This window comes from Ciconia boyciana, chromosome 27, assembly GCF_034638445.1.
Source record: "Ciconia boyciana chromosome 27, ASM3463844v1, whole genome shotgun sequence".
Lineage (NCBI taxonomy): Eukaryota > Metazoa > Chordata > Aves > Ciconiiformes > Ciconiidae > Ciconia > Ciconia boyciana.
Window position 1 is genome coordinate 2,173,801 of NC_132960.1, and position 21,153 is coordinate 2,194,953.

At 61.8% G+C, this 21,153-nt stretch overlaps 2 protein-coding genes across 2 annotated transcripts in view; both read right to left on the reverse strand.

Moving 5' to 3' along the window:
• Window positions 1–9,200, reverse strand: AMHR2 (anti-Mullerian hormone receptor type 2; the record flags this gene model as incomplete). Its single annotated transcript, XM_072847084.1, has 12 exons — window positions 9,102–9,200; window positions 8,515–8,725; window positions 7,498–7,704; window positions 6,968–7,057; window positions 6,409–6,518; window positions 5,258–5,482; window positions 3,829–3,943; window positions 3,575–3,735; window positions 2,372–2,519; window positions 2,158–2,294; window positions 1,198–1,337; window positions 1–271 (listed from the first exon to the last, which is right to left on the reverse strand). Coding segments are annotated over exons 1-12 (1,914 nt in total), but the record flags the coding sequence as incomplete, so codon positions are not given.
• SP1 (Sp1 transcription factor) overlaps window positions 9,172–21,153 on the reverse strand; it is a 19,119-nt gene continuing 7,137 nt past the window's right edge. The window contains exons 4-6 of the mRNA XM_072847458.1: window positions 13,887–14,055; window positions 13,518–13,717; window positions 9,172–13,405 (exon numbers count right to left, since the gene is read on the reverse strand). Of these exons, the coding sequence (XP_072703559.1) occupies window positions 13,086–13,405; window positions 13,518–13,717; window positions 13,887–14,055 (689 nt within the window). The 3' untranslated portion in view covers window positions 9,172–13,085. The remainder of the gene's footprint in view (window positions 13,406–13,517; window positions 13,718–13,886; window positions 14,056–21,153) is intronic.

Here is a 21,153-nt window from a genome sequence, read left to right on the forward strand (position 1 = left end):
GGGGTACGCGGGGTTGGGGGCGGGGGCTGGGGAGGGTACGTGGGGTTTGGGGGTACACGGGGTTGGGGGGCGGCTGCCCTGGGTGGGGGAGAAAAGAGAAAATTCAGTGGGGACCCCGACCCCCTCACTGCCCTGGGGGGGCAGAAATGGGGGTCGAGGCAGCCCCCCCCTACTTTGGGGGTGTCTCCCCCCGCCCCGGTTCGCCCCCCCCTTACCTGCACCAGGGTCCCACATGGCGGGTGACAGCTCTGGAACCTGGGGGGGGGACACGGGGTGAGCGGGGGCCCCCCAAAACGCCAGGAGGGGTCCCTGGGGAACCCCCACCACCGTGGGGACCCCCCAACTCTGTGGGGACCCCCCCTGGCTGCCTCTGAGCGGAAACTGAGGCACGGCAGTTTTGGGGGTGGGGGCCTAGCCGTGCCCCCCCCTCCCCGGGCTGGGTCCAGGGAGTGGGGGGGGAGGGGGCATTTGGGGGGCAGGGGATTTGGGGGCGCAGGGAGATTTGGGGGTGTAGGGCGGACTTGGGGGTGGGGGGGACGTGGGGGGGTGCGGGGGTTGGGGGCTACAGGGTGGGTCAGGGGATTTGGGGGTGCAGGGGGATTTCGGGGTACGGGGGATCTGGGGGTGCATAGGGGCTGCAGGGAGGATTTGGGGGGCAGGGGGAACTGGGGGTGCACAGGGGGGATCTGGGGTGCAGAAGCGGACTGGGGGGTGCGTAAGAGCTGCAGAGGGATCTGGGGGCTGCAGGGGGGATCTGGGGGTGCAGAAGGGGACTGGGGGGTGCATAGGGGCTGCAGGGAGGATTTGGGGGTGCAGGGGGACTGGGGGTACACAGGGGGACTGGGGGTGCACAGGGGGTGCAGGGGGATCTGGGGGTGTAGGGGGATTTGGGGTGCACAGGGGGATCGGGGCTGCAGAAGCGGACTGGGGGGTGCATAGGGGCTGCAGGGAGGATTTGGGGGTGCAGAAGGCGACCGGGGGTGCATAAGAGCTGCAGGGAGGATTTGGGGTGCGGGGGTGCAGAGGGGATTCGGGGTCCCGGGGGGTCTGCTCCCACCTACCGCCTCCGCTCCGGCCGCGGCCCCGCCCGCCAGGAAGAGGGGGAGGGGCCGGACGCCTGGGTCCTCCCCGGGGGCGGGGCTGGGACGCTGGGTCCCTCCCCCTTCTCCCTTCCCCCCTCCGTGCCTCAGTTTCCCTCCTGCGCCCACCTCTCGCTCCGCTGCGGGGGGGCCGGCAGCCAGGCGCTGCAGCCGCTGGAGCGCCCGCTCGGCCGAGAGCCGGGCCTCGGGGTCGGGGTCCCAGCAATCCTCCAGCAGCTCCGGCAGAGCCCCCCCGGGCTGCGGGGACACCCCCCCCCGCCCCGGTCTCAGCGGGGAACCCACGGAAGGGACCCCCTGGGTGGGGGGACACCCCCCGCCCCCCCTCCACAGGGCATGACAGCTCCAAGCAGGGACCCCACTAGGCAGGGACAAAGCCCTGGGTAGGGGGACCCCCAAGCAGGGACACCACCACCCCCCAGGGTAGGGGGACCCCTTTGCACCCCAGCAGAGAGCCCCCAGGCAGGGACCCCTGGACATGACACCCCAAATAGGGACACCCCCCCAGGCAGAGGCACTCCAACCCACCCTGGGCATCCAGGCAGGGACCCCCCTGGGAAGGGGCACCCCCAAAAACCCCTAGGTACCTGGGCAGGGACCCCTCAGGCACGGGCACCCTGGGTCACCCTGGGCACCCCTGGGTACCCCCAAACATCCCTGGGCACCCAGGCAGGGACCAGCCTGGGCACGGGCACCCCAGGGCACCCTGGACACCCCTGGGCACCCCCCAACACCCCCGGGCACCCAGGCAGGGACCCCCAGGCATGGGCCCCCGGGTCACCCTGGGTACCCCCCCAAACACCCCTGGGCACCCAGGCAGGGACCCCCCCGGGCATGGGCACCCCAGGGCACCCTGGACACCCCCAAACACCCCTGGGCACCCAGGGAGGGCCCCCCTCCCCTGGGCATGGGCACCCTGGGTCACCCTGCACAGCCCTGGGACCCTCTGGGCACGGACCCCTCTGGGTCACCCCTGCCCATGGGCACCCTCAGCACCCCGGGGGTACCACTGGGCACCCAGGCAGGGCTCCCCGCTCCATGGGTGCCCCTCGGGGCTGACCTGGGGGGCGCGGTGCCAGGCGGGGGGGATGAGCGGCCGCCGCCGCTCCTCCACGGCCAAGCGCCGGAGCTGGGCACCCGTGGGGCTGGCACCCAGCTCCGCCTCGTACGCCAGCCGAAACGCCGGCACGGGTGCTCCTGCTGGGCAAAGCGGGGGGTCAGCAGGGATGGGTGCGGGGTCCTGGGGGAGCGAGGGGGCACCCATGGGTGCTCACCGGGGCTGAGGGCCTGGCAACGCGAGAGGATCTCCCAGAGGAGCAGTGCCAGGGCGTAGACGTCCGCCTGCCGCAGCGCCCGGCCCCACGCCCGCAGGTCCAGGCTCTCGTCCAGGATCTCGGGTGCCAGGTACCGCTGGGTGCCCGCCTGCACCCACCCACACCGCTCGCACGGCCCACGGCACGCGGAGAGCACCGGGGACCCGCGGGCGCCAGGGTGAGGTTCACACCGGGGCCGTGCTCGCACGCGCGCCAGCTCCCACCTTACACCAGGGCCGTGCTCGCACGCGCGCTAGGGTGAGGCTCGCACCAGGGCCACGCGTGCACGTGTGCCAGGCTAAAGCTCGCACCAGGGCCGTGCTTGCACCAGGGCTCAGCTTGCACACGCACCGGTGTCCCCCTTGCACTACGGCTGTCCTTGCACGCGCACGAGGGCTGCACTTGCACCCGCGTTGCGCTGCCAGCAGCACGAGGGGGGCCCATCCCCATCCCTGTCCCCATCCCTGTCCCCATCTCATCCCTGTCCCCGTCTTCATCCCCATCCCTGTCCCTCTCCCTGTCCCCATCGCCATCACCATCCCTGTTCCCCATCCCCATCCCTGTCCCCAGCTCGTCCCTGTCCCCGTCCTTATCCCCATCCCTGTCCCCATCGCCATCCCATCCCCATCCCCATCCCCATCCCTGTCCCCATCCCTGTCCCCATCGCCATCCCATCCCCATCCCTGTCCCCATCCCTGTCCCCATCGCCATCCCATCCCCATCCCCATCCCTGTCCCCAGCTCGTCCCTGTCCCCGTCCTTATCCCCATCCCTGTCCCCATCCCTGTCCCCATCCCTGTCCCCATCGCCATCCCATCCCTGTTCCCCATCCCCATCCCTGTCCCCAGCTCGTCCCTGTCCCCATCCTTATCCCCATCCCTGTCCCCATCCCTGTCCCCATCCCTGTCCCCATCCCTGTCCCCATCGTCATCCCATCCCCATCCCTGTCCCCATCCCTGTCCCCATCTCATCCCTGTCCCCGTCTTCATCCCCATCCCTGTCCCTCTCCCTGTCCCCATCGCCATCGCCATCCCTGTTCCCCATCCCCATCCCTGTCCCCAGCTCGTCCCTGTCCCCGTCCTTATCCCCATCCCTGTCCCCATCCCTGTCCCCATCCCTGTCCCCATCGCCATCCCATCCCCATCCCCATCCCTGTCCCCGTCACCTTGCGGATGGGCACGGCGTGCCGGGCGCTGGTGCCAGCCTGGGCGCGCGGTGGCAGCGCCAGCGCCAGCCCGAAGTCCCCGATGGCGCAGGTCCCGTCCTCCCGCACCAGCACGTTCTGGCTGCTCAGGTCCCGGTGCACCACGCTGGGCTTGTACAGGCCTGGGGGGGGCCGGGCAAGGAGGGGGGGGGTCACAAGGGGGTGACACCCCTGCAGAGACCAGGCGAGCTCGGTGCAGGAGTGGCCGCCCTCACCGTCGCGCCAGACCTCCTGGTGCAGGAAGGCCAGGCCGCGGGCGAGGGAGAGGGCCAGGCGCACGCTGCCGGCCCACGTCCCCACGTGTTGCTCCAGGAAGCGCCGCAGGGAGCCCTGGGGACACGGGGACACGCGTGGGGACACGCGTGGGGACACGCGTGGGGACACACTTGGGCACACGGGGCAGCCTCCTCCTGTGTGCGCACCCGGCTGCACCCTCGCTGCTTGCAGGAGCACCCGGCGTCACGGCCACGGCACGACCTGCGTGGGCACCTCCGGCGGCCCGTGCACGTGCGTGTGCAACTCGAGCAGCCCGTGCACACCCGTGTGCACGCCCGCAGCAACCCTCCCGCACGCAGCAGCAGCCCCAGCAGCCCACGCACACCCGTGCACGCTCCCAGTGTCTTGCACACACGTCTGCCCCCCCGAGCAGCCCGTGCACACCCTTGTGCACACCCGTGTACACCCCCAGCACCTTGCACACACGTCTGCCTCCCCGAGCAGCCCACGCACACGTGTGTGCACCCCCCGGCAACCTATGAACACCCGTGCGTGCCCCCAGCAGCCCATGCACACACCAAGCAGCCCTTGCACACCTGTGTGCACACCCACAGCAACCCTCCCACACGCACCAGCACCCTCAGCAGCCCACGCACACCCATGCACACCCCCAGTGTCTTGCACACACACCCACTCCCCCCCAGCAGCCCTTGCACCCCTGGGTGCATCCCCGGCAGCCCGTGCACACTCGTGTGCCCCCCCAGCACCTTGCACACACGTCTGCCCCCTCGAGCAGCCCACGCACACGTGTGTGCACCCCCCAGCAACCCATGAACACCCGTGCGTGCCTGTGCACACCCATGGGCACCCTGAGCAGCCCGTGCACACCCCGAGCAGCCCGTGCACACCCGTGTGCACCCCCACAGCAACCCTCCCACACGTGCCAGCAGCCCACGCACACCCGTGCCCGCTCCCAGTGTCTTGCACACACACCCACTCCCCCCCAGCAGCCCTTGCACCCCTGGGTGCATCCCCGGCAGCCCGTGCACACTCGTGTGCGCCCCCAGCACCTTGCACACACGTCTGCCCCCCCGAGCAGCCCGTGCACACCCGTGTGCACACCCGTGTACACCCCCAGCACCTTGCACACACGTCTGCCTCCCCGAGCAGCCCACGCACACGTGTGTGCACCCCCCGGGCAAGCCATGAGCACCCGTGCGTGCCCCCAGCAGCCCGTGCACACCCACGCACACCCCGAGCAGCCCGTGCACGCCCGTGTGCACCCCCAGCAGCCCGTGCAGGCCCACGCACCCCCTGAGCACCCCACGCACCCCCTTGCACAATGCCAGCACCCACGCACACCCCTCCCCAGCATCCCCCAACCCACCATGAGCACCCCCAGCCCCCGTGCTCCCCGCTGCCACTCACGGCAGGGTAGAGCTGGAGGACGAGGAGCCCCCCGCGGGCGCAGGGCCCAGCACCCCGTGTCCCCAGCAGCCGGGCCACGTTGTCGTGCTCCATCAGGGGCAGCCCGTGCACGGCCCGCTCCGCCGCGAAGCGTCCGGCCGCCCCCGCCGCGAAGGCCTTGATGGCCACCGGCCGCTGCTGCAGGGTGCCTCGCCACACCGCCGAGAAGCGTCCTGCCTGCAGCACCTGCCGGCACCCACAGCACCCGTGGGTGCTCGTAGTGATGCCCCCGGGTGTCGTCTCTGGGTGATGGAATCCCATGCAGGGTTGGGTGATCCCAGCCCCGAGGACAGGCAGCTCTGGGCACCCATGGGTGGTGACAGCCCCAGGAACCCCAAGCCTCTACCCTCAGTGCTGGGCAACCCATGGGTGCCCCCATTCCTGAGCACTCCCATGCCCAGGGATCCCCATCCCCAGGCACCCATGGGTGTCCCCAGCCCCAGACACCCCCACACCCAGGGATCCTCAGGCACCCATGGGTGTCCCCAGCCCCAGACCCCCCACACTCAGGGATCTCCAGGCACCCATGGGTGTTCCCAGCCCCAGCCCCCCCCACACCCAGGGATCCCCAGGCACCCATGGGTGTCCCCAGCTCCAGACCCCCCGACACCAGGGATGCCCAGGCACCCATGGGTGTCCCCAGCCCTGGACACCCCCACACCAGGGATCCCCAGGCACCCATGGGTGTCCCTAGCCCTAGGGTCCCCCACACCCAGGGATCCCCAGGCACCCATGGGTGTCCCCAGCCCCACTCACCCCCACACCCAAGGATCCCCAGGCACCCATGGGTGTCCCCAGCCCTAGGGTCCCCCAGCCCCCGGCACCCCAAACCCAGCAGCCCCAGTCCTGGGCACCCATGGACACCTCAGCCCTGGGTTTCCTTGTCCCCACCCCTGAACTGCTGCCCCCTGTTTGTCCCCCCGATGGGTGCTCCCCAGTTCCCTCCCCGTATGGGTGCCCCAAGTGGGTGCCTCCCCAGTGTTGCCCCCTTAAATGCCCCCCTTTCAGTCCCTCCCCCAAACATCCCATCAGCGTCCCCAACGTGGGTGTCCCCCCAGGATCCCCCATGGGTGTCCCCCGTGGGTGCCCCTCGCCCCGTGGGTGCCCCACACCTGCAGGAAGCGCAGCGCAGGCAGGTCCGGGCTGGGGGGCTCCGGGGGGACCCTGATCCCCCGGCACCCCCAGGGTGGCCGCCTCGTGCGGGCCCTCGCCCGTCGCAGCCCTGCTAGGGGGACATGTGGGACACAGGGACATTGGGGACACCCCCCCGCGGGGACCCCCCATAGTCAGGGACACAGGACCTGGGGACACCAGGGACCCCCGGGCCCCCCACCCTGGTGACACAGGGGATGTGGCACCCTGAGATCCCTGCATCTGGGGACTCCTGCATCCTGGGGACACTGGGGACACCCCACCCGGGCACCCTCACACCCAGGGCTCCCCAGGACACTGGGGAGCCCCTGCCCCGGGGACAGGGTGACATGGCACTTGGGGACCCCCTGGGGACACCAGGGACGTGGCATTTGGGGACACCCACACCTAGGGACACCCGCACCCAGGGACACCTGCACCAAGGGGCACCCACACCCAGGGACACCCAGGGGACACAGGGTAGGGGGTGGCCTGTGCCCAGGGGTCCCCATGTCCCCCCCGTCGTGTCCCCATCCCTACCGAGGACGGCCAGGCAGGTGAGGAGGAGGAGGAGGAGGGGACCAGCACCCCACAGCCACAGGGTCCCCGCGGACCCCACACGGCCGGGCACTGGGGACAGAGGCTGCAGTGACACGGGGCCCCCCAGACCTGGTGGGGACCCAGGCGGCCGGGGTGGGGTGGCCCCCGTGGGTCCCAGGGCCCCCCCCTATGGGCTCCCCATCCCCAGATAGGTCCTCTATAGGTCCCAGGACCCCCCCCCATCACTCCCCCAGTCCCCTGGGGGACCCACACCCCCTGTGGGTCCCCTAAGGGTCCCAGGTCCCCCTCGTGGGTCCCCCAGTCCCCACGGGTCCCCTATGGGTCCCAAGCCCCCCCCCGGGCCTCCAGCCCCCATGGCCCCCCATGTGTCCCACATCCCCTATGGGTCCCCTGAAGGTCTCAGGGTCCCCCATGGCTCCCCCCAGTCCCCCATGGGTCCCCAGGGCCCTCCCATGGGACCCCCAGCCCCTCTGGCCTCCCCCCGGTGCCCCCCCAGTGCCCTTCAGTACCGGGGCCGTGGCGGGGCCCCCCCAGCCCCAGCCCCAGGGCTGTCCCCGTCCCGGTCCCGGTCCCCGTCCCCGTCCCCGTCCCGCTGGCGTTGCCGTTGCAGAGGTGGCCGTGGCAGAGGCAGACGAGGACGGTGCCGCCGGGGGGTCCCGCGGGACTGGGGGTGCAGGTGGGAGAGGGGCAGGCGGCCCCCCCGCCCCCCCAGCAGCCTGGGGACATCGCCACCGTCACCGGGGCACCCCAGGGTGCTGGCCAGGGGACCCCGAGCCCTGGGATGGGGCAGGAGCCCAGGTTGGGACCCCCCTCCCTGGGCCCCCCCTCCCCAGGACCCCCCTGCCTGGGACCCCCCCCGCAGCGCTGCTCCATCCCAGCGCCGCTGTAGCTACTTCTCAAGGCCAAGGTCAAGCGCAGCAGCTGGGAAGGGACGCAGGCGTCCGGGCTTTCCAGCACCCCCAACTGCCCCTAAAGGCAGGCTCAGGCCCCTCCATCCTGCCCCATCTCCTTCTGCCCCCCCACCGATACCCCCCCAAGGGCAGGATCAGGCCCCTCCATCCTGCCCCATCTCCTTCTGCCCCCCACCGATACCCCCCCAAGGGCAGGATCAGGCCCCTCCATCCTGCCCCATCTCCTTCTGCCCCCACCGATACCCCCAAGGGCAGGATCAGGCCCCTCCATCCTGCCCCATCTCCTTCTGCCCCCACCGATACCCCCAAGGGCAGGATCAGGCCCCTCCATCCTGCCCCATCTCCTTCTGCCCCCCACCGATACCCCCAGGGCAGGCTCAGGCCCCTCCATCCTGCCCCACCTCCTTCTGCCCCCCACCGATACCCCCAGGGCAGGATCAGGCCCCTCCATCCTGCCCCAGCCCCTTCCCCCCAGGGGAGGATCAGGCCCCAGCCCCTCCACCCCAGCGATACCCCAGGGCAGGATCAGGCCCCTTCTCCCCCCACTCCCCCAGGACAGGGCCAGATCCACCCCCCGTGTCAAGAGACCCCCCTGCCCCCCCCGGGGGGTCTCACCCTGCACCAGCGCGTGGCTCTGGTTCCAGATGCCGATGCAGCATTGGCGGGGGGGGCAGCGGACGGTGCCAGCCCTGGTCCCCCCCGTGCCCCCCAACCCACCCCGCACGCTGGGGTGCTTGTAGGAGACGCAGCTGAGATTGCGGGGGCCTGGAGGAGGGAGGGGACACGGTGGCAGATGACTCCCACCCCCAAAAAAAAGAAATTCCCCCTAGGGTGGGGGGGTCCCCCCAGCACCCACCTGGCAGCCCCGGCGCCAGCCCCATGGGTGCCTCCGGCTGCGGGGAAGGAGTTGGCAGGATGCGTGCGGGGGCCGGTGGGAAGAGGAAAGCGGGCCCTGGCCGGAGGCAGCCCCCGGGGAGGAGGAGGAGGAGGAGGAGGAGGAGGAGGAGGAAGAAGGTGCTGCCCCCACAGCGGGGAGGAGAGCGGGATGGGGTCCCCCAGGTGGGCGCCAGGCCTCGCCCACCCCACCCCGCGTCACCCAAAGCCCCAACAACCCCCCCCCCCAAGGCACAGCTGTACCCCCAAATTGAGCTCCCTGCCTCAGTTTCTTGCCCCCACCTGGGGCCGTGCCTCAGTTTCCCCACCTGGGACTGAATCCCCGGCCGTGCTTCCCCCCAGTTGAAGCCCCGCAGATTTCCAGACAACGCCAGCGACTCGTGTTTATTACAAAAAGAAATCGTCATTCCCCGTTTACAAAGGAGCCCCAAAAAACTAACATTTTAATCTAAGTCTTTTTGTACAAAAAAATAGCACTTTGGGGAAAAAAAAAAAACCAACCCAACAAAACAAAACAAAAAAAAAAAAAACCAACAAAAAAACCAACCCAAACAAAGCCCAAAAACGCGTTTTGGGTGTTATTACATCAGCCGTCGGATTTTTAAAAAAAACAAAAAACCCCCAAAAATGAATATATAGCACAGACATGACAAGATCAAACAGTCTTGACGGGGAGAGAGAATTATTGCCAGTGTGGAGGGGCCGGACCCCGCGGGACCCCCCCGCCCCCCCGCGCTGCATAGACAACCGGCCCCGGCCCCCCCGAGATTAAGGGGTGACGGTGGATTAAAGCTGGGAGATGGGGGAAGCCTTGGGGATGGCCCCGACACCCCAAATTCCCCCCCCCCCCACCCCAGCCCCCTGAGGGGGGATATAAAAGTCTGGGGGAGGCGGGAGGGGAGCGGGGGCTCATCCCCAGCCTGTCACCCCCTTGTCAAGGCACATTTTTGTGTGTCCCCCCCCGCCCCGGGGATGGCTGGAGGTGTTTTGGGGGGCTGCTGGGGGTGGTTTTTTTGGGGGGGCCCAGCAGGGTAGGGACCTGGGTGCCACAGAGCTGAAATGGGGATGAACGGGTCCAGCTGCCCCCCGCCCTCCGGTGCCGGGAGCAGCGCCAGCAGCATGCCCACCCCAAAATCCTCCGAGCCCCCCGAAACACGGGGGAGGGCGAGCACCCCAGGCTCCGCGCAGAGCCCACCCCTGCCGTTCCTGGGGTCCCCCGGGACCCCACCAAGGCCCCCCCCCCGTCCCCCAGCCTTGTTTCCATAGGAAAATTAAGCTCCATCAGGGATGACAGGGAACGTCACCGGGGGGGGGGACGACACCCCAAAACCCCACGGCAGAGCCCGTCCCCTCAGCAAAGTTTTGGGATGGGGGTTTGGCAGTTGATTCCCGCTGGGCGCAGGGTGGGCTGGGAAGGAGCAGAGCCGGCGAGCACGGGGGGTCTTGGGGACCCCCAAGTTTTATGGGGTGGGGGTAAAGGGAAAAAAAAAAATCAACAATTAAATTAAAAAAAAAAAATAATTCCTGTTTCCTACCAATTCTTTGTAGCTTCCAGTATCAAGGGGGGGGGGGGAGGAGACTGACACGACACGCTGGGGAACTCATAGTGCTTCACAGATTATTAAAATACAAATGCTTAAAGTTTCCTATATAAAAATATACAAATGCAAAAAATATATATCGAGAGAGAGAGAGAGAGAGAGAGCGCGGAAAGATCGGCCGGAGGAATCGCCACGCTCGCCGCCTCCCTCCCTGCAGAGCTTTTTCTTTTTTCTTTTTTTTTTTTAAAAAAAAAAAAAAAAACAAACCACAAGGTAAAAACACCTTCGCGCTTCACAGTTTGGCTGGGTTTTGCCACCGATGGTTCGGCCCCAGGGGGGTTCCCCGGTGTGGATTCGGGGGGTTCCCCAGCTCCGGCGAGCCCACCCCACCGTGGGAAGCGTCCGAGCATGGATGAGCTCGGGGTTCAGTAGAAAATTCGGCCCCAGCGGCTCTCCCGGGGGGGTCTGGGGGTGCCCCGGCTGGGCAGCGCTGGTTTAACTCCTCTCCAAAGGCCTTTCCAGCCCACCTGAGCGATTTTGGCAACCTCAGCCCCGAGCCGACATCACCTTCCTGGTGGTCCCGGCTATGCCAAAGCCCACCGGGCAGCCCAGGGCGGGAGGCGTTGTCTCCGGAAGCAGGGAGCGCGGCGGTGGGGATCGCCGCTCTCCACATCCCGGGAATTTTCCTGGTTATCCTCAAGCAGGGAAAAAGAAAACGCTTCTAGAAAAATGATACAGCAGAACCCCTCGTGCTCGGGTGGGGAGGGAGGAAGACGCCGTTGGCAGGTGGGATTCACGGATCCGAGATCAGCGAGCAAAACCGGGGGGCTTCTGGCCTCCGCGCCGGCTTCCCCCTGCAAGCAAAGGGGATACACACGACGAGCCCGACCCGGCGAGACGGGGATGCCGCGGCCGCCTCCGCCTCTCCGAACCACTAAGTCGAGCTCAACACCTTCTGCAGGTCCGAACCGGGGTTGGTTTCCGCATCCCAGGGTCGCTCCTACAACCGCCGCTGCCTGCTCTGCTCAGCTCTCCTCTAAGCTTCCCAGCGGGGCGCTCTCCTCTCCAGCTCAGACCCGCTTCGTGCTCTTTTCACCCCAAAATTTCTGCTCAGAAACGAGAAGAGATTTCACCGAACGGCTCCCTGCAGCCTTCGAGGGGGTGGTTGGGATCCACGTCCCACCGCTGCCTTGTTTCGGGGCCGAAATAAAGCTGCCCCGCGTGCTCTGCATCACCCTGAGATGAAATCCCCCCCCCTCCCTGGTATCGGGGGGACGGCGCTGGGCCCCCCCACGGCTCCTTCCTGCGGCGGGCAGGGGAGCCCCTGCCTGTTTACAGCCGGAGGGGAAAGGGCAGATATTGTCTGGACTGGAGCAGGAAGAGGAGGGTGTGGGAGGAAGAACGGAAGAGGACTGAGCCGGTCCGGTCCTCTCAGGGTGGGAAAAGCCAGGTATTGGAAAACCGAAAGGGTTTTCCCTGAACCATCCCTATTTCCAACACCCTTTTTTTAGGAGGAAGCGCAAGGAGCCACCTCCAGCAGCGTCACGGCAAAACCCACGAGGTGACAGCCCCGTCCTGTGTCCCCCCGATGCTTCACCCTCACCGCCAGGATCTCTCCGGGGTGGAAAAGTGCCGTCTCCTGCTGACCAGCTCCGGAGGCGCTGATTTTTCAGGATTATTATTATTCTTAAGACCAACGGCGGCCAAAAAAAAAAAAAAAAAAAAAAGAAATAGACGTTTTCCCCGAGGAGGACCTCCCGAGCCGTCTCCCACCGTACCCCAACGCACCGGGTCCCAGACCCTCTGCTAAATAGCTCGAGTGAACCTGCACGAAACCCTTTACGAATCGATTCCACGTGTAGAGTCACCGCTCAGCCCGCCAGAGCGAGGATTAGAAAAGCCAGAGGAAAAGGATCTCCGCAAAGAAGATTGCTGGAAAATATAAGATCAGAAAGTCCAGTGAAGGGCAGGGAGAGGGCAGCTTTTTTTACAAGGCGGGGGGGGGGGGGGGGAAAAAAAAAAAAGGCAAAACCTCACCCAAATAATTACAAAGAAATTAAAGAACGACCTAAAAGCAAAGCGTACAAAAAAGACCGGGGGGTTGGGGTGTTTTTTTTTCCTTTTTCTTTTAAGATATAATGTAAAATGTAATATAAGGTCTGAAGGACAGCTCGGGCACTGTCCGAACTGCCCCAGAGGGTCAACCTGTTCCAAGATAAGGCATCAAAGAGACCAAGCCATGGTCGCAGCAAAATCTCTCCTCTCTCAAACGAACACATTTTATATTTTTATATATATAATAATAATATAGAATCTTTTTTTCTTTTTTTTTTCTTTTTTTTTTTTTTGGTTTTTTTGGGGGGTGGTTTTTTTTTTTTTTCTTCTGCTAAAAAGTATTTCAACGATCATATACTTTTACCAAGGCATGATGGCGTCGAAGGCTAGCTACGGAGGGGCAGACGGATCTCAGGGAGGGAGGGGGGGGGGAATAATAATAATAAGGTCAAGCCGAAATTAAAAAATATATATATAGCTCTGGCCTTCGTGTGTGGTCACTGGGCCCCGGAGGTCGGACAGCTCAAGGAGGGCTGCGATCCCAGGTAAGAGGAGCTGGGCTTTAGTGCTGGAGGGTGACAAGGGACGTCGCCCTCGTGGTGAAAATAGCTCCCGTCTCCGTCTCCGCTCGCCTCTCGGCCCCGTGCCGCCCGGCGCCGCCGTGTCGCCCGCCGGTGCCCGCGTCCCGCTTCGCCCTCAGAACCCGTTGCCGCTGATGTTGATGGACTGGAGGTCGGCCACCTGCATCACGTTGATGCCGCTGCTGGCCAGGCGGGCAATGCCCTCGGGGCAGATGGCTTCCATGGCCACCATGTTGGTGGCGATGAGGGCCGAGGGGGTGGCCCCGCCGTTACCCTCCGCCGAGGCCCCCGTGTCCATGGGGACGGCGGAGACGTTCATGGCCACGTTGTTGGCCGCGCCTCCCTTCTTGTTCTGGTGGGTCTTGATGTGCTTGGAGAGGTGGTCGCTCCGCATGAAGCGTTTGGGGCACTCCGGGCAGGCGAATTTCTTCTCCCCTGGAAGAAGGGAAGGGAGAGAGGGGTCAGGCAGAGGCTGGGCCAGTTCCCCTCTCACCCAGGCCAGCAAGAAGGTGACGGACCCTGGGGGAAGCAGCATCTCGAGCCCTACCTGTGTGCGTGCGCTTGTGTCGCTGCAGCTCGTCGCTCCGGGTGAAACGCTTCCCGCAGAGGATCCAGGTACAGACGAAGGGTCGCTCCCCGGTGTGCCACCGCAGGTGAGCCCGGAGGTGAGAGGTTTTGCCGTATACCTTCCCGCAGCCCGGGATGTGGCAGATGTGTTGCTTTTTTTTACCTGGATCCCCAGAGCTCCTGAAAGAGTCCAAGGGAAAGAGTTAAAACAACCCTGAAAGCTCCAGCTGACTGGAGGGAGGGAGAATGGGGACAAACAAGGCACTTTTGGGGTTTCAGCCTGCTCCCAGGGGTTCGGAGGTTGCTCGGGCAGCCCGGCGTTGCCGGATCCATGGCAGAGCAGCCTTACCTTCCCTCGCTGTCTTTGCAGTAGGGACAGGTACATGCTTCCCTCCGCACTTTCCTTCCTTGCTGGGGCTGTGGGTCCGGGCTGGTCTCTCCTTCCTCTACAGCCGCGTTCTCATCTCCCAGCCCGTCTCCGCTCGTGCCGTGAAGACCCAGCTGAGCACCGTGGTCACCTGGAAGAAAAACACAGGAGGTTACTGCGGGCTCTCAGTCAGCAAAGCCCCGAGCAGCGAGAGGGAAGTGAGAGGGGCTTTCCCTGGCCTTTTCCCACGGCAGCCGCAAAGCTGGGAGGGTCTCAGCTCGATTGAGCCGAAGGAAGTTATTAATTGCAGCCTTCGCCCTCAGCTTTCCATGGGCTCCTGTGTTTTTGAGCCCTGGCAATCCCACACCAAGCCTTCCCTGGCGCTCTCCCTGCCCTCCACAGCACCCACAGCCCTCCGATTTGTGTCCAGAGAAGAGGTAAGAGCTGCATCTCTCAGGAAAAACAGCCCCCCTACGTCACTCCAGCCACCTGCCAACTATTTCAGCTATTTCAGCTAACCTAGCGCAGAAAACAGAGGAAAAATGTAAACCGAGCAGCGCCGGCCAGCTTGAATCGGTGTCAGCGATAAAGCAAGCGTGAAAACATCGCCAAGGGAAACCCGGGCTTCTCCAAATCACACCTTGCTACCGACCTCACCGAGGTGCCTTTTCCCCTCTTGTTTTTTTGGGCTGAAAGAGGCAGTTTTCCCTTCTTAAGCATCTCTCCAGCTTAAACCTGATGAAAGCAACAATCCAGGAGCAAATCTACCGAGCAGATGCAAACCCTCCTGCCAATCCCCCTCCCCCCCACCCCAAAAAAAGGCAGCGATAAATAAAGCGAGCTGGAAGACCGTAGTCTTCAGCAGCATCCATCAGCGAAGTTATTATCGGCACGCACTCACTGGTTAATTACTGCGATTACAGAAAGGGATATATATATATAAAGTTGAAAAATCATCTGGCGCTGCTTGCGGAGCGTGGTCCCTCCCTCTCCCGAGGAGCAATTCCCAATTATAAAAGCCGTAGGAACCGCAGGGTAGTGCTGACGAGCTCCCAATGCAGACAAACATAAACCATTCGTAACGGGGGGGTTGAGGGGTAGGAAGTTTTTAAGCCTATCAGTTTTCATTGCCATTTTATTGCTCTACGCTTACGCTGTCATCTAATTGCTTCTCCAATAACCCCATCTACACTTCACAAGTGTTTTATTTCCCTTCAAGCTCCGCTGCCTGATTATTTTCATGCTGAAAAGCCAGAGCGGGCGCAGAGACGGCAGGCTGAGTAATCTCTTTTCAGCTGCAATTAACATATGCCAATAGGTCTAACGGCAGATTTAGAGCCAAGATGCTTCCGCCGGACGGGCGGCGGCATCCTTGGCTGGCTACGGGCTGCGATTTGAGCCCAAAATTCACCTTTTTTCCTACCACTTCCTCGTAAGCAGGCAGCCAGGGTTGAGATCACTGCCTGAACACGGTGATATTTGAACACGGAGCTGAGATAAAACACATGTGCGTGCAAAGGCGCACACGCTTGTCCCCAACAGTAAACAACGCTGCGCTTGGCCGCTCTTTCCAGAGATCCTCTCCCACTGTTGGGAAATGAGGCTGCGTCGGGGTGAGTCTTCCCCAAAAACACCCATCTGGGGGGCTTTCCTGATGTTGTTTATCAGCAGCTGCCTGGCTGGCTCCAGCAAGGATGAGTTAACGGGAAGGACCACGCCAGCCAGCCCTGACAAAGGCTGATGGGGACACCGGGATGCGAGGGACGTCATGGTGCCCTGGGGGATGCTGGTTCCCCCACTCCATCTCCTCTTCCCAGTACCTGGAAGCCGCTGCTTAAATGGGGAGCACAAATATCACAAGGCTGCAGTTTCCAAAGCCGGCATTCCCAAAAAACAGCCCATAGTGCCGGTGTCCTCCAGAGCCACGTCACGACGGGGCTGCAGGAACGAAGGCCACCTCCCCGGCACAGGGACCAAGGTGCTGCCACCGACGGTGGTACCACAGGAGGTCAGCACAGCCTTTTGAGAAGCCCTGCTGGGACGAGTACCTTCAGCAAAGCGGTGAATTTTGCTTTAAAAACCTGGTTTTCCATGTAACAGCTTCTAGGCAGGAGGCAGCATACCAAGCATCCGCAGGAGAGGTGCTGGCGCTGAAGAAGGATAAACTTCAGACTTAGGCCAGCCTGAAACGTCCATTAGCTGCACGCCGAGCTCTCTTCCTGCGGCCGGGAGGGAGTTTCACAACCCGGAGACAGCGAGGGGGGAATGACGAAGAGTTTCTGGCAGCGGGCAGCCTTCCCCGGGCCCCGCGGCTTTGCTGTTACCAGCAGGTGTCAGTGGTGCCCTGGCAAAGCTCAGTGGAGGAGCCAGGGCAGGGGCCCACGCTCAGGAAAAGGACAAAAGCCACCAGGAATAGATGCCCAACTACTTGGGGTACCGGCCAGCTCAGGGCCGCGATGCCCAACAGCTCTGCAGCGGCGTTGCCAATGATCTGCGCGGCCGGTGGGGGATTTATGTGCGCAGCCGGGCCATGCTCCATGTCTGGGCTTCCTCCAGCGAGAGGAACAGCTCTGATTTCACTCCTCCAGGCTGTGGTGGCATCAACAGGAGCTCTGCTCTCCCAGGCAGGAGCATGCAAACAGGAAGGCTTGAAATTAGGGCTGGCTGCTCTGCCCCCCAAGTCCGCAGGGCAGCGTTGGCCAAGCCCTTTGCCATCGAGGACTGAGACATCCAGAGCACCAAACCAACAACCAGGACAGAAGGGTTGCAATCAAGGAAACGAACCCTGACTCATCTTCTCGCCCCGTCTCTACTTACGTCATGCCGGGGCCGGTGCGTCTGCGGCGGGACGAGGCGCACGCCGCTGTCTAAGCAGAAGCCGGGATGTTGTCCGCGTTACGGCGAGGGGCTGTGCTCACGTGTCCGCACCCCAGCATGGCGTGTTAAAGGATGGTGCCGGCCCCAAAGACCATATAACCCTGCGGATGGTCCCCTCCAGTCCGCACCAGGGCAGGAGGAAATGCTCGGCTGAATCACAGCCGAAAGATGCTGCAAATAACACCTGTGACCAACACACTCGGACCGGTTCAGCCCCAGGACGGGGCTCCTGCGTGATGGTAGCATTAATAACCGCAACGGCGGTGGTTGTGTCTGCCCTCACACCGGGACACCAAGGTGGAGAGGAATATTGTTGGCCGTCGAGTGACAGCGACCAGGACAGGTCTCGCTATTCAACAACGACACCAGGCAGGAGAAGGGAAATTTTTTTGTCCCCCCAAAGGGGACACAATTTGCAGCCCCACTCGGAAATCTCGGCTGGGCCCTCCCATACCTCATCAGCAACATTCCTGCGCTCCCTGCAAAGTTTAGCAATTTTAGGACAAAACCTTTTCAGTCCCCCCTCCAGCTCTTGCAACATATGTTTACAGTCTGAAACCAGCATGGAGGGAACCAGGGAGGTTTGGTTTTTTTTTTTTAAGCTTTATAAGCCAACGACGACAGCTTGCATTACAGCGACAGATTAGATATCTCCCTGTCGTGTATGTGCCGTCCGGGGAGAGCTGTTGTAAAAAGGAAGGAGAAGACACACGCGCTCTCCCCAAAATACGCTTGGGAGGGGGAGAATCCAGCCCTGATGTCTTGGAATGGCTTCAATCTTCAAACATGCAAAAGCCTACGCAGCGTTTTATAGTCTGTTGGCATGTCATATGGAGGGGAAAAAACCCAAATCCTCCTTCTGGTAATCTATGGCTCGCATCTAATTAAGGTATAAATAAATTACGGCAAGAGAAGACAGATCTTGTACGTACACGCTTCATTCTTCACATATCAGGACGCGCCGAAGTCTCCAGAATATTGCAGTTTCAGGAGAAAGCTTGGTGGAGAGAAACCAGCTGGATAATTTACGTTTATTATCTCCACTAATATAGATTACTTCTAAGACCAAAGCTTTCATAAAGACTGCCAAGCCCCTGGTCCATGCTCGGGTCATTGAAATCCTGAAAAAAATATATTAATAGCAGAGCAAGGAGGGGGTTTAATCCTTGGAAAACCCTGGGAGGGACTTGCTTGAGAAGACAGGAGACAGGAGCTGACCCCGCTTTGCTCTGCCTGGCTCCTGTACTCGACCTGTCTTTGCCCGCAGGAGCCCCTGCTCCATCAGTACGGGATGGGGGTACCGACCTCCGAGACCCCCGAGAAGAGGGGTAGTCGTTTGCCGGTCTCACACTAAAAAAGACCAAAACACCCGAGTCTTGGCTTGTGACTTCTCTCAAGACAAGGTGTTTCTTGTCTTCTAACTGAGAGGAAAAATGCTTCGGTTTAGTCGTTTTATTTAGCAAACTAAAACGAGGTGAGAAATGCCCTGTGGATAGAAGAGAGGAGCATTTTTAGATCCACCCCAGCTGACCTTAGGAGAGGGGAAACAGACTCCATGTTCATTTTTAGGGAGGATCTGGGAAGAAAAAAAAAAAAAAACAAAACACAACGGTTTCTTCTGCAAACTCTGCAACATTGGCAGCTGCAACTCTGCAGAAGCAGCAGAGGAAGAGGGGGGTTAGTCGTCACCACGCAGAGCGTGGCACGCACGACAAACCGATGTCAGCTTCCAGACGCAATGAAAAGAAGCAAGAGGAAGTTTTAAGGCTAGAAGAAAGGGCAGCAAAACCCGGTGGCACGTAGCCCCGGGGCTTCCCAAACCTCTTGACACATCTCCACTCACGGCAGACGACAGGCATGAGCCTGAAAAAAACCCTCAGAAATCAAACCTTTCTAGCTCACAACTCAAGTTCTCCCCGTTTCCTCCTCCTCTTTATTTTGGCAGAGTCTGAAAGCCTGGGGTGGCAGCGAGCAGCAGCGTTGCCTCGCCGGTGCTCGCTGCTCTCCCCAAAACACACCACGCTCTAACTCCAGACAGATCAAAGACAATTAAGCTGCACTTGCTACACAAAGGAACAAAGTAGGTTTTGTAATGCAGTCCCCTTGATTTTTATCTCGTTTGATTTCCTCACTAATTTGCAAAATGAGTTAATCTGCAGTAGGAAGTCATTCATGTAAATTAGCCAAGCTCTCGCTTAATAATTCTTCGGAGTTATGGACAGCGGAGCGGGGAACACACGGTGCCTGGCTGCGTAAGATGGTGCAGTTTTGAAGTCAGACTGCAGCACGTTGAGTAATTGTGTTTTAATCTGGAGTTTAATGACTTGAAAAGCCACACGGCAAGTTCGGCGATATCCTTTAATTGTTGGAGGCTTCTGTGCGTCACAATAAATTACACTTCCTTTCAAGAAGAAATAAATAAGGATGGAGCTGTCAGATCAAGAGCGAGGTGGGCTGCAAGGGGAACCAGAGCTGCGTCCGTCCAGCCCCGTGACGTGCACGCAGACACGGAGGTGAGCTAGGAAGACACCTCGTCCAATTTGCAAGATCCCTGACCTCCCAGGACTTGCTAAATACCTTTGTCGCGCTGCAAACTGAAACGCAGATCCCCTTTGCCCTTTTAATTCCAGTCTGGATTGCCGCAAAACTGGGATGAAGCCTCTAGTCCTGCCAAAACCTTCACTGGGGTGGCCCTGCCAGGGCAAACCAGACCACCAGCAACTGGCAGCTGCGGCAGCCAAAGCACCTTCACCCCATAGCATAGGCAGGTCCTACCAAACCACTCCAGAAAAGAAATCAGGTTAGTTAAAAAGAGAAGTCCCTGATGATGCGTGAGGAGCACAGGAGGAGGAAAACGCCCAGCTGAGACAGGGAAGGGTGATCCCCGCCACCGAGGAGGAAGGCTGTGGCCTGAGCCCAGCCCAAAGCACACCCAGGAGATGGGGAAATCCCCGCAGGCATTTCTCACCGCACCTGAACCTCTGTATTCCTCTTGTCCGCCGCAGTCAAAGGTGGATGCTTTTCCCGAGCCTCAAAGCCCGTGTTTTTAATCACATCCCTCTGCAGAGAGGGGGAATTTGTGCCCACATCGCTGACGGCATCTAACCTAGACGTCCTGTGCTGGGATGGGGAGACGGCTGGATGGCGTGAGCCTCTCCGAAGTGGGAGCCAGTGCCCTGAGAGCTGACACTCTGAAAAGGAGCCATGCTGAAAGTACCCCTACTCCTGGGGCTCAGGATCCAGCTCCTGCAAAGGGGCGATAAAGACCACACTCCTCGGCGAGGAGGCAGCGGGGCTGAGGTCGGCACAGATAAAAGGAAGGGGAAGATTAGGGCCCGGCGAGACGGTCCGGAGCCGGGCGAGGAAACTCCTCTGCGGAGTCACGGGGCGCGCAGCACCCAACCAGTCCAACCAGCGCGGCTGCCAACTCGCTCCCATTCCCGGGCGGCTGAGCCTCAGCCTCGAGGAGGAGGAGGAGCAGGGCTGCCCCATGGAGCCCCAGACCCACCGCAACTTTGTGCGGGGAACAACCTCGCCCGGACGAAGCTGCACTGCAATAACACAGGCTCTGTATTGGGATCACTCCCTTTTCCCAAGCAGACCCCAGGATCTCTCGGGATTTGTGTAATTTCTTCAGTGAACCACCCCCTTTATTATGGCAAGGAGAGAGGTCAGCCAAGGAAGCCGGGAGGGTATTTAAAGTCCAGCCCAGCTAGAGTTTAGAGAAGGAAATTTCACAATATAATTATTTTCTGACGTGATGTCATGGGCGTAATGAAACAAACAATTACAGCGCGTTAAGGAGAGATCCTGTCAGGGCTTGCTGGCCTGAGATTGATTCCGATTTTCCCCTCCCCTCCACAGACGATGCCATGTGGATGTCTCATCAAGGCCCTGCTACAAAGCTTCCCTTAAAAACAGAAAATAGGAGACAATCAGGTCTTTGTGTCAGTGCCTCGACGGCTGGGAAGAGCCCTGTAAGAACAAAGTCGCAGCAGAGAGCTGGGGATGCATTTGATAAACAGATTTCAAAGGGTTACTTCCCCCATGAAGGCTTTTTTTCTTTCAGAAGGATGTCCTTGCTACGTCCCGTTGCTCGATTCGACCACAAGCCTCTGTCCAAATGATAGACAGAGCCCCGAAAGGGAGCTTGCCCTGCCAAAACACCCCTTGGGGCAGGGGCATGACTGGGGGCTGGCACATGTCCCCAGTCCCACCAGTGCCCCCTGCACCCTCCCAGCTCCATCCTCCCCTGGAATAAAACATCCTTTAGCGCTCAGCTGTTTTGCACAAAAGAAAGGCCTCGGATGAGGGGTTTAACTCCAGCGCTGTCCTAATGGGAAGCCACTGGTGGACGCCTGTTTACCCAACA